At 35.1% G+C, this 12,292-nt stretch overlaps 1 protein-coding gene across 4 annotated transcripts; it reads right to left on the bottom strand.

Annotated features, from left to right (window-relative positions):
• Positions 1-355: 355 nt before the first annotated feature.
• Positions 356-10,648, bottom strand: LOC132183711 (uncharacterized). Of its 4 annotated transcripts, none has more exons than XM_059597101.1 (24): positions 10,560-10,648; positions 10,273-10,361; positions 9,895-10,050; positions 8,942-9,021; positions 8,515-8,601; positions 8,357-8,407; positions 8,143-8,260; positions 8,004-8,060; positions 7,823-7,887; positions 7,589-7,672; positions 7,452-7,502; positions 7,270-7,332; positions 7,117-7,163; positions 6,873-6,942; positions 6,720-6,782; positions 5,529-5,618; positions 3,961-3,999; positions 3,608-3,835; positions 3,435-3,520; positions 3,148-3,196; positions 2,951-3,031; positions 2,707-2,800; positions 1,211-1,381; positions 356-683 (listed from the first exon to the last, which is right to left on the bottom strand). In XM_059597101.1, exons 3-24 carry the CDS (start codon positions 10,010-10,012, stop codon positions 529-531), a joined length of 1,947 nt encoding a protein of 648 aa, XP_059453084.1. In that variant the 5' UTR covers positions 10,013-10,050; positions 10,273-10,361; positions 10,560-10,648; the 3' UTR covers positions 356-528. The 4 variants fall into 4 exon arrangements, with proteins under 4 accessions (XP_059453084.1, XP_059453085.1, XP_059453086.1 ...); XM_059597102.1 differs by having other exon boundaries at positions 10,273-10,358; positions 10,560-10,643; XM_059597103.1 differs by lacking the exon at positions 10,560-10,648 and adding an exon at positions 10,455-10,545.
• Between the last annotated feature and the right edge of the window lie 1,644 nt (positions 10,649-12,292).

The raw sequence follows: 12,292 nt of genomic DNA, 5'->3' as shown, positions 1-12,292 counted from the left end.
CATGGAGTGAATATCCACCTCCATGACCCTCTCTACAGGGGTGAATACATTGCAAGGGTGGATCATCTCATAAAAGGGGTGGAAGGAATGGCTTCTCACCTGCCCATTAGAGAGATGAGATTTAGATTTATTGACTTTTGATCTATTGATAATTTTAAAAGCCACATCACATTTAGAATGACTCTAAGAGAACTTTAGAAAAACTTAAAGCGTTACTCGTAGCCACCCCACCATTCCTTTTGTTTTGTTGAGATGGAACCATCCCACTTATCCCTATAACCTCCATAGGAGGTGGAGGGTGCATAGGACGGAGTATATATATATATATATATATTTCTTATTAGTTTCATATGGAGAACATAACTGACAATTCTTTCATTAAACCTAGATGAAAATAATGACAAAAGTACTTATTTGTCACAATGCCAAAACTCGAACCTTTAATTATCACAATAGAAAATTCAAACCTTCACATCTCTTTTGATCAATACAAAGGGAAAGGCTGGGGGAGGGGGAATCTAATCTAATCTAAAAGAGAAAACAGGGTACAATGTAGTGGGAATGCTTCCAAATTATTGATGGAAAGCGGCCGATTTTACAAACAAAATGTGCTCTTGCATTTGCTATGCAGTTGGCCCTTGTAGTTGACCAGGTTTTGAATTGAGGCAAGATGGAGTGCATATCTGCAAGAGGGCCAATCTGCCAGTCAGCAGTAATACAACTGAAAATGTGTACTAACAAACAAGGTTAAAAGTCGCAGAAGGAGCTCTATGCCAGGCGATCATATAAATGAGCTAATACTCTGGAATTTTAAACACACACCCATGTGATTTTTAATGATAGAGAAGGTATATTAGTTTTTCCAGAAAACAATAAACAATTTGCTCTTATATCATTAGAAACTGGTCAATATATCTCTCTTTTCCAAGGCCAACAAAAGTTTAGTCCTAGCAAAAATAGGAAACTCAGTCCAATAAAAAGTAATTTCCAGCTTCACCGTATACTTGGAAATACAAGCCGTCATTCAAAAAACTAAAGACCACCACCTTTCTCCTGAAGAGATGTCCCCAAGCTAAAACATCTACCCATACTCAACTGCTGTACAGACAAAACCGACGGCTACCAAAACGCCTTTCAAGAAAACCATAGCACTTGCAGAAGAAACTGCCACAAGAAAATCACCAACTTTCTTCCAAATGCACGCCATTACCATTGCTATACACACCATTTACTGATCCATTGGACAACTTAATTGCGCCTCCATTTTGGTGGATTTTCATCATCGAGTGTCCATTACTCATCGCACTAGTCAAGGGCTTCCTTACATGGCCATTGTCATGTAGGACAGTCTCTAAGCGCCCACATGCTGCTGCTATAAGTCCTGCGAACATGACCAACAAATAACATCAGCCGACACGATAGTTAATGATATATAAGAGAGTAGATGCTTCTATTAGTTGATGGAATACCAGAACCAATAATTATAGTTGCACTGATCGTTCGCAAGGAACACTTTCTTGTGCCCCTAAACACTCATGCATGAACAGAGACATGCCAACAGTTTGCACAAAGCAACCTTCCACGATATCGATAAGGTCAGTCCTAACTATAATAAATAACAAGAAATATCACTACAACAATCACTCAAACTGAGAATAGATTACCCATATAGTCGTGTTCTAAAGAAGCCTGCTCTAAATCACGACAACCTTATTGAATTCGAGGGGGAAAAAAAAAAACAATAAGAAGGTAATTACTTGAGAAAACTACACTCATTGCCCTCAATCTATCACACAATTTGTAATACCCCCAATCTTTTAATTTGATTAATGTATCCTACTGATCTACCATTGGTTTCCATGACCCAAAATGAAAAAAAGGTACCTTGCATAATATAAAAAAACATTCCCAACATAGAAAAAAGGAAAAAAAAAATAAATAAATAAGGACAAACTTAAAAAAAAAACTAAAAGGCATCACTTTGGTCTATTATGAATTTTTTGCTCTTTTTTGTTTTTTTTTTTTTTTTTATATTCAGAATTGTCATTTTTCAGTATTTTTATGCCAGGTATTTTTGTCATATTGGAGGTGGAAGAGAGGCAATGCAACCTCAATGGTAGTAGATCAGTAGGGTACATTAACCAAATTGAAAGATTGGGGAGACATGGCAAATTTCATGGTAAATTGAGGGGAGTTAAGAGTAGTTTTTCCTAATTACTTCTATCCATCTGTTGCCTTAAAAACTTCATCCAATAAGTCATCATGCAAAATATATACATGGTATACAAACATATACAAAAAAATTACTGAAGAGATTACAATTGTTAGTGGAACACTTTCAAATGGACTCTACTAAAATTATTGAACCTAGAAGGAAATGAGGTTAGGATGCTTGCCTGATAAACAAATACTGAGAAATAAAAAGTACCATCCAAAGTGATAGATTACAAAATTAGGATCTGTATCAATACATGGCCCTAAAAGTTACAATGTCTGCATACATACTATTTAGAATGACTTCCTTTTAATGGTGAATGTTAAAAATAATATATAGATCAATGCATCATTAACATACTAGTAAATGGTTGACCTTTATTATCAGTCACCAACGTAACATCAAATAATTTGATAAGTTGTAGTTCTTGCAATGCATCAGCAATTGATTCCAAGGTGCCAATGAAATCAACAATTGGGTTTTAGAAGTACCTAAGAATAGTGCAGAAGGTTTTCCAGGTCTTGACTTAAACTCAGGATGGAACTGAACACCAACAAAGTATGGATGACTCGGCAACTCAACAATCTGCATTCATTACACCAATAAACTGCTCAAAATTACCGGAAACCAAACAATTGATAAAGTTGAAGAACTGATGAATCTTGCATTTGTTTCAACCCCATAAACTTAATGTTCATTGTATACATTATGACCTATCCTGCTACAAATACTTACCTCCATGCGCTGACCAGTTTCATCTCTGCCAACAAAGGACAGACCAACATTTTCAAGTTTTGATATCATATTTGGATTGACCTGTACAACATAAATAATTTTCAGTGACTACTTGGTCAAGATAGTACACACTATCATTTTTCCATAAAAAGCAGTGGTATGCATGCATGGATTATGTAGGACTATGGGCACATCACCTCATATCTATGCCGATGTCGCTCATCAACAAAACTTACATTGCCATACCTAAACATAAATTCAAATCATATTGCCAAGTTAGCTGAGTTGAGATGTTTGATGAGTATCCATAAATATAATCATGACATTCATCTCACAAGGTGTCACTATAAGTTCCTACATGGAGATAAATTGTACAGTATAAAACATATTAATCATCACTGTAGTATACCCCCAACGAAGTCGTGGAGGGTGAATGGTGGTATATGTTGTATGCATGTGAGCTTAAGTTGTACCAAGTCCTTACAGCTTTGCAGATATGCAATCGGTAACATTGAAGTAAGTCCTCCTTGATCCCAGCCGCATAGTACCACCCATATGAGTTTTTGAACCCTAATAAGTAGAACAGAGACTAGGTTAACCAGATAGAACATTGCTATTTGACACCAGCTTCATTAAGAAGTGTGCAAGAATAAATACCTCTGGCATAAATATTACACAAGGATTTGTAGTTTCAGGATCAAACTCCGTGCTGTTAGCGTCATGCAAACCAAGAACAGATCGTGCTAACTCAATAACAGCAATTTGCATTCCCAAACAAATCCCTAGGAATGGTACTTTTTTCTCTCGAGCATATTTTGCTGCAAGAATTTTCCCTTGCACTCCTCTATCACCGAATCCTCCTGGAACAAGAACACCATCAACACCCTGCAATGGAAGACTTTTTAGAAGATCAATGGGAAAAATAACTGCACATTAAATAAAGTGCAACCAATAGTCATTAAGAAAACAGAATATAATCTTAAGGCAATCACTCCTTGAAGAAGACTCACCTTTAAAAGATCCCATGCTGCTTTATAAACATCAGGGGCCTGCAAGCAGCAGAAGATAGCAGTCAATTTTTGTTTAACACATGATAAATAAATGAGTAAATCACACAACCTTCCTTCCCTTCAGATACCACAAAATGAAAAATACATCCCTTCTTGTTTCTGAGATAGCACTAACCTCACTTGTTAGGGTTATGAAACGAAAGACGTTAACAACAAATGTTGAGTAATGCTAAAACTACATTTTTATCCCACAATTATTTCATAATGCTTATGGGCAGTCCCAACCAACACTTGATTAGTTCTTGTTAAAAAAATTCCAAGGATTGGTTGAGGGTGTCACATCAACATTATGGAATAATTGTGGGATAAAATGTGGTTTATAGCAATTCTCACAAATGTTATGTTAATTTGTTACCCCTATATTGACTAATAGCATCTTTTTCTCTCTTTGACAACATTTTGGAGAACATGGTGAGAGATTCCGAGAGTGCAAATCTTCATCTTGAAGGATTTCCCACATTTTCAAAGAAAAATCAAGGAGGATAAAGCTCTAGTCAAGATATGTCAAATTAGATGCATCTCATGACCACCATTATTAATATGACTATACGACACTTCCCAACAACCAGAAAGCCAGATCAATTTGTCATTGACACTCAACCAACCTTTATTCCCTATCTTTGATTAATCCATTACCCAACAAAAACCCAAATAACCACACAGGCTACCAGTTATTTTGATCCAAATCCCACCTACTATCAACACCCTTCACTAGAGAACCACTGTACTGGTCACAGCAACAAATCATTCACCTCACTAAATTAAATAGATGTTTTCAAGCTATCCATACAAAATTTATATGCTTAATGGATAAAAAGAATAAGAACGAAGATGAGGAAAATAACAGAAAAAATTGGGGAAATGAAATGAAAACAGACATGCAGAGGAGGGGGTTGTATTAGAGGTAAAAATAAAGAAAAATATAATGGGAGAATGGATGTGGCAGAAGCTCTTTCATTAGTATCCTTTTTTTTTTTTTTTTTTTTTCCTCCTTTGGTTGTTCAAATCTAAATATAGAGGGAGATCTTTCCCTGCTCTTTTTTCTCCTTCTAACCATGTGTTTCTCTTGTATACTTCATGTGCACCTGAATTGTATTTTACGCTTTTAATGATATCTCGATTACTTATAAAAAAAAATAGAGGGATCTTGAGAAGAAAAACAAGGATTGGCCTTAGATTTGCGCTCTGCATGTAAAACACAATGGTGAGACCAGTGGACTTCACACACAAGCATAGTCAGCTTTTTCTATTTTTTTTTTCTCCCTTTCTCTTTGCACATAAATGTTTTTAATTGTTTCAAGGCTATTTCGAAACAAAAAGCATATTTGATGATGTGGCCTCTAACTTCCATCAGTGACGGAAAGTGCTAACCTAACATAAAAATATAATGAGTGGACTGTCAATTAAAAATAAGGAAGATGTCTGTGTCATTTCATTAAACCTCGAGGGACGGATGTGCAATCTATCCTAAATAAATATTATTACGGCAAGAAAAAAATGGTATCCACCTCTTTAGCAGTACTGTCTTCAAGGTCACCTGCCGCAATCCATTCTACAATAAGCTTCCGGTGGCAAGCGACAGAAGCATGCAAAAGAGCCTGAAACAAGAAGCTGGATAGTAAGATCTGATCTACCACAACGTTAAAAGCATGCAACATATGAAACATGTAATAATTGCTTTATATGTACAAAAAATTATGCATGACTTTTATATAGCACACGAAAATGTATATAGAAGAGATTTGTCTTTAACCCTTAGAATCAGAGAACTAACACGTGTGTGTATGTGCATCTTGCCCACCTTCAAGTGGAGAATAGGAGCCTCCCCGATCTAACCCCAAGTTCCTCATTTTGAAAGGATAGCAAACGCCTAGACGCACCCACTTACATCATCACCTTATTTATAGGTGTAGATTGAAGGATAAAGTTGTCCAATTATAATTGGGGAGGATTAAAAAAAAAAACCCAAACAAAAACCTCTTCTCCACCTGGAGTGGGGAGGATAAAGAAAACCCATACAAAAACCTCTCCTCCACCTGGAGTGGGGAGGATAAGAAAACCTATACAAAAACAAACAGATCTGAAATAAGGACCAAGTGGGCTATTTCAAAATACGGTTCAATAGCTAATTGGTCCACACAATTTATATTCACAATGTTGCAGCTGCCATGACGAGAATGAATTGCATACATCATTCACTGAAATGGTGTATGTATCCAAGTTGAAATATTCAACACAACCATACAAGGTGAAAAGGATAACTTAAAGGATAATTTAATCTTTCTTCTTTAGCAACTTCCGAAAATCAAAATCATGTGTCCTATTACCAACAAACTTCATGGGAGACAAGGGATTCTACCCTTAACAGAAACAAGTATTAAATAGAAAAGAAGGAAATATGGGTCACACCACAAAAGGCAAATTTGCACAAACACACATGCATATGTTGTGTGGCGCACACAAATGCGCACTAACAATTTGTTATTTCAAGCTGCATTAGTACTTAATCCAAGTTTGTAGTAAATGCAAATACAATTGCTCTACATCAATTAGGCTATAAGCAGAACTAAAATCACAGCATCTAAATGTAAGAGAAGTTCACTGGTGTTCTAAAAGAAGCATTTTGCATGCAAATAAAAAATGTCTTGATGATTAATGGAAATAGGATTTACATAGCCTCGAACAGTAAAACAACTTACCTTTAAAACAGAGAGGTAAGAATCTGAAAGGCCTGTGTATTTTCCAACCATAGCAATTCTAACCTGCAATATCAACGGCATTTACGAGCATTATTCTTCGGATTATACAAATAAATGGATATCAACACATGTATGAAAAGGCCTTTAACCTACAGGATCATGCAATGTGTCAAAAACTTTTGTCCTTGCAGTCCATTCCTTTAACTCAGGCTTCCTAGCAACACTGCAAATTATGGAAATGTTAATGGGCCGCTGGAAAACGAATGCCTCTTGAAGTAGCATAAACATTGTTGACACAGTTGAACCCTATAAAGGAGAGAGAGCAGATGCGGCAAAAGAAGCAAGAAATAGATTAAACAGAAAAAGAAAAAAAGAAGAGTGAGTTAGTAAAACAAACTCTAGAAGGTTCAGCCCTTTCAGGATTGCTTCATGTGCCTTCTGATCCTATTTGTGATGGTAGGGAAGAGAGAGAGACAAACAAAACATTTTCAATCCTTTCTGAGAAACAAGTATGAACATAAACAGTTTCAAAATTGATAACAATACTTACTTTTAATAGCAAAGGAACGTGCCATATGTTTGGGACATCATAGAGAGTAACAATGTTTTCCTCCTGTAAATAAGTCATCTCTGCTTAGAAATCATAACTAATGGTTTAGAGAAAGGCAAAGGAAAACATCACACAGTCAGAGACACACACAAACATGCATATTGGTATGTAAGTGATCATACTGGAACGTGGCAAAATTGGGCAAGTTTTCCCTTAACATTCTCGTCAAGTGCCTGTCAAGGACAAAATTATAAACTTGAGACTACTGCTGTTGCATGAAGTTCATGAAAGAGAAATAGAGGAAGGGAAAGAAAGAGACCTTTGTACTACGGCAAGCTAGAATATTTGGCGTCAACCCCAGTCCTCTAAGTCCCCGAACACTATGCTGGGTAGGCTTTGTTTTCTATTGAAAAATTGAGCACACTTCTAATTAAAGCCATCTTATTTTTTATCATACCAGACAACAAGATGTATAAGGCAATGCTTCAGTGCTATCCATATTCATGAAATATAAAACTACTATCACCACAAAAGTAAATGCAGCGTTGAATACCTGCTCACCAACAACATTGAGAACAGGGACAAGGCTGACGTGAATTAAGCAGAAATTACCAGAGCCTAATACAAGAAACGCTTGGGTGAAACCAGTTCACATAAATTAAAAAAAAAAAAAAAAAAAACAAAAATTACTTGCAAGAATCTCTAAAATAACATGGTGCATTCATTTTTCTTACCCACACGGTATGAAAATTGACCAAGCGCCTCAATAAATGGCATTGATTCAATGTCTCCTGCATAATACGCATTTATTTAAGCTTAATAATATAACTAGGGAATAGCTAGTCTTGATTCACACCAAAGATGTTAATGTACCTATAGTTCCACCCAATTCAATGACACAAACATCAGCTGGACCTTCTTGTCCATCCACTGGTATTTTTGCTACACGCTCTATCCACTCTTGAATGGCGTCTGTAATGTGTGGAACAACCTAGAGTAAAGCAAACATAGAAACAAAATTCAGGAACCATAAAGAATAATGAAAAGCTTTATTAGACAAGGAAAAAGGTTGAATAATGAAAAAGACCTGGACAGTCTTTCCAAGGTAATCGCCTCTTCTCTCCTTGTCAATAACGGACTGTTAATATCAACAGAAAAAATTAAGGACAGCAATAAGTCTATGGTATTTCAGACAAACTCAAGTTGGTAAACATGACTGCAAACAGAAGTATAAATTTAGTATACCTGATATATTTTACCAGTTGTAATATTGTTGTCACGGGTTAACTTAATGTCCAGAAAACGTTCATAATTTCCAAGGTCAAGGTCCACCTTCAAAGGAAAAAGCAAGTCATTCTTTGTTTCTATAACAATAATAGATCGTACCCACCTTCTAAAAGACAAAACATAGTAATTGAAATATATATATATATATATATATATATGTGTGTGTGTGTGTGTGTGTGTGTGTGTGTAACGGATACGGATATGAGATAAGAACACAGATAACCCAAACAAATCAGTGAAAGTGTGGTTAAAAGTAGTGTCAGAACCATCTTCAGCTTGCAGTAATTATTCTATTCAGGAAAAGCTGACTTTTCTTGCACAAATACTCTCTCCACCTTATGTGAAAATAGACAAACAGAAAAAACAATCCATGAAGTCAATTTACCTCACCGCCATCGTCTAGGACAAATACCTCCCCATGCTCAAAAGGAGACATTGTCCCCGCATCTGTGTTCAGGTAAGGATCTGCATGTATGGAACAAATTTAAAATCATAATAAGAACAATACAAATTATGGTTTGAACCTATCCAAGCCAACCCTACCGAACCCCACTTAGGTTTGGACCAACACAGGGTAAGGACACTTTTAATGACAAATAAAAGAGATGATGCTTATTACACGCTTGAATTAAATACCTTCTCAAGAATTTGGCATCCAAGATGGTATTTTAAAAATATGCACCATGACTTTAATAAGATAATGAAGGCATGGTTCTTAATGGTAAACAGGGCTTTGTTTGATAAATTTTTTTCCTTCTCCCTTTTGTTTTCTCTTTTCAAAACAAAAACTTTAACAAACAACTCAAAACACAATACACACTCATAACTGCTTCTACCTTTATGTCACGTAGAATTCTTTTTTAACAAAAAAACACTCTAAAAAACATTAACAAACGGAATCATACCTTTTCTTGTACAGTAAGAAATTATACTGAACCTATAATGTCACATGGTTCATATTTGACCAACACCTAATTCATGAAAAATAATACCATGGTCGTGTGAAATTTTTTTCCATTTGCATTACAAAATTACCAATGTAGATATCTGGCAACAGAAGCTATGAATAATATTGCAAATGCTCAAGATGATTGCCCAGCTAATCCATTCATTAATTACTTTAGTAGCAACAAGAACTAAAAAAACAACAACAAAAAAAAAGGGTAAAAACAAAGAAAAATACAAGATATTTTTTGATAAGTAAGATATCAAAATGCAAAATACAAGATATTTTTTGATACAAGATATTTTTTGATACAAGATATCAAAAATCCATTTAAAAAAAAAATCCAAAAATGCACCTGAAAAACCAAGAGAGAGAGAGAGAGAGCAAAATACCAATCTTAATGGAAGTAACACGAAGTCCACAGGCTTTAAGGAGGAGTCCAATACTGCTAGCAGTGACCCCTTTGCCTAGACCGCTAACTACGCCTCCCGTCACCAATACGTACTTCATTTTCGCTCTTTTATCTTCCTTCCACAAAAATCCAAGCTCTGATGGAACCAAACAACACACCACTATCAAAAATTTCTCAAAGCACAGCTTAAAAAAACTAGAGCACCAGAAGCACTAGTTACAGCAACCAACTAAGACCCAGGTCGTCTTTCTTCTCATAGAATCAAAGAATGTTTGCCACAACGTGAAAGAAGAAAGCACGAGTTTATACTACCAAAGAAAAAGTAGAATGAACGGAGACAAAAATGAGGAAAGCTAACCTTTTTCACAATGGCGGTCTTTACGAAAAGTTTGCCCCTTTTTTGCTTCTGGGATTTGCGGTGGCTTTCTGTGACGCTATCAAAGTCTTCTTTACAACAGAAAAAAGAACAAACGATAAAAAAAGATTAGAGCTCTCTCTTTCGATTAAGAAAGAATATATAAAGAAAAGATACACCCCGACCGAATAAATGAAATCGGAAAAACAGAAATAGATTTTGGCCGAAAAGATGATCTTGTTTCGCCTCAAGTGTTGTTCTGTAGTATGAAACAACGCCTCATTGCTCACCTTTGTTTTTGTTTCGGTTTCACACTCTGCTCAAGGCGGCGGGTCTCTTCTATGCTGGCTCTATTTTCTTTTTCTTTTTCCTTTTTCTTTTTTCTTTTCTCCCTTTAAAAGAGCTCCAAAAAAAGCCTCTTCATGAGATTTTTTTTTTTCTTTTTAATTTCTGTCAAAAAGAAATAAGAAAAAGGTATGACAGAATATTTTGACTTCTTGTTTGTTGTTAGGGTTTCTAAATATTTTTCCTTATTTTTCTTCTTTTAAAAACGTGATGGGTATATTTATTTATTGACTTCTTAGAGTTTCTTGTAAAGGAAAAAAAGGATTAAAAAAAAAAAAGAAGATATTTTTCTTTTTTTTTTTCTAAAAAAAAAAAAAAAATAGGGCGGTGGCATATTTATTTGACTTTCTTTTAGGGTTTCTTGGGACCCTCTGTCTCCTATTGGGTAAATTTTACGTCCAGCGGAAGTTTCCAAAAGATTTATATGGAATTTGGAAGAAGAATGAAAAATGAAAGAGGGAAAGAGAGATGGGCAAATTGGTCATTGACTCTCACAAGGGACAAAAGACTTCTTTCTTTTATTATTTAGTTATTGAAAGAGCCGAGGAAAGCACACGCGGCGCTCAGTCAGCAGCCCCGTGAGCTTCGCTCAAACCCAAGCCATCCCGTGCTGACTGCTGAGCACTTGGTTTTTAACGCCGATTTTCTCTCCTAATTAACATTATCCTTAATTGGGTCACATCATCATTAACACTTTTTCTTCTATTTTTATTGTATTAATTTATTGAGTAGTGATTTTTAGCACACCGACGAGCTTAAACAGTAAGTACGGCGTGCTTAAACAGTAAGCACGCGCGGTATTAAAATATTATAAAATATTATTAAAATAATATTTGAACAATAAAAAAATAAAATAATATTTTAACATCGACATGCTTACTGTTCAAGCGCGTCTGTGTGCCAAAAATCACTGCTCTAATTTGTTTAGGGGCTAAACAAATCCAAAATTTAAAATATATATATAAAAAGTAGCTAGTAGTTTTAGTCTTTGGATAAGAAATGTGTTTGGCGATCTCCTTTTTCTTTTTTTCTTTCTTTTTCTTTTTTATCTTATAGAGCTGGTTGGAATTATATTAAAAAACTAAAAAAAAAAAAGCTTTTAATACATAAAAATTTCTATTCCCATAAGGCATTTTGAGGAACAACAAATGGAGTTCTATCCGCAGGAGCCACACATACAATTTTTAATCAATAAAGGCAAAATGTAGTATATGTTTATGTCGCATTGGTCAAAAAGCATTCTTCTATGGTTTAGGTAGTAACTACTTTATGGGAAAGGGCAGCAGTAGAATACAAGATTGTGGTAGATGAAACTGTGGATTTTTTGTCTTATCAAAACAAAAACAAGCATGTTTAATGACTAAATTCAAATTAGCTAAAAGAAGAGGGATTATTAAACACCCAGAATGAGAAGGTGAGAAAGTAAACACTATTGAATTCTCATGTCAAAAATCCTCAGCCTTTTTAGCCAAAATAACTCATCCTACTGCTTTTGTGCTTCAGAGAACGTTGTGGATAAGTTTTTCGGCCAAAAAAAAAAAAACTAAAGAAAGTACCTTCTTTTTTTTTTAATCTAAAAAAGGTCCAAATGCATTTTTGAAAACAAAAAAAAGTTTAAAATGAAGTTTTTTTTTTTTTTTTTTAACAGTAAAATAATGCTAGAAGTCGCTATTGTATC

This window comes from Corylus avellana, chromosome ca6, assembly GCF_901000735.1.
Source record: "Corylus avellana chromosome ca6, CavTom2PMs-1.0".
Classification (NCBI taxonomy): domain Eukaryota; kingdom Viridiplantae; phylum Streptophyta; class Magnoliopsida; order Fagales; family Betulaceae; genus Corylus; species Corylus avellana.
The sequence above is the reverse complement of the archived record's forward strand: the minus strand, read 5'-3'. Positions and strand labels throughout refer to the sequence as shown.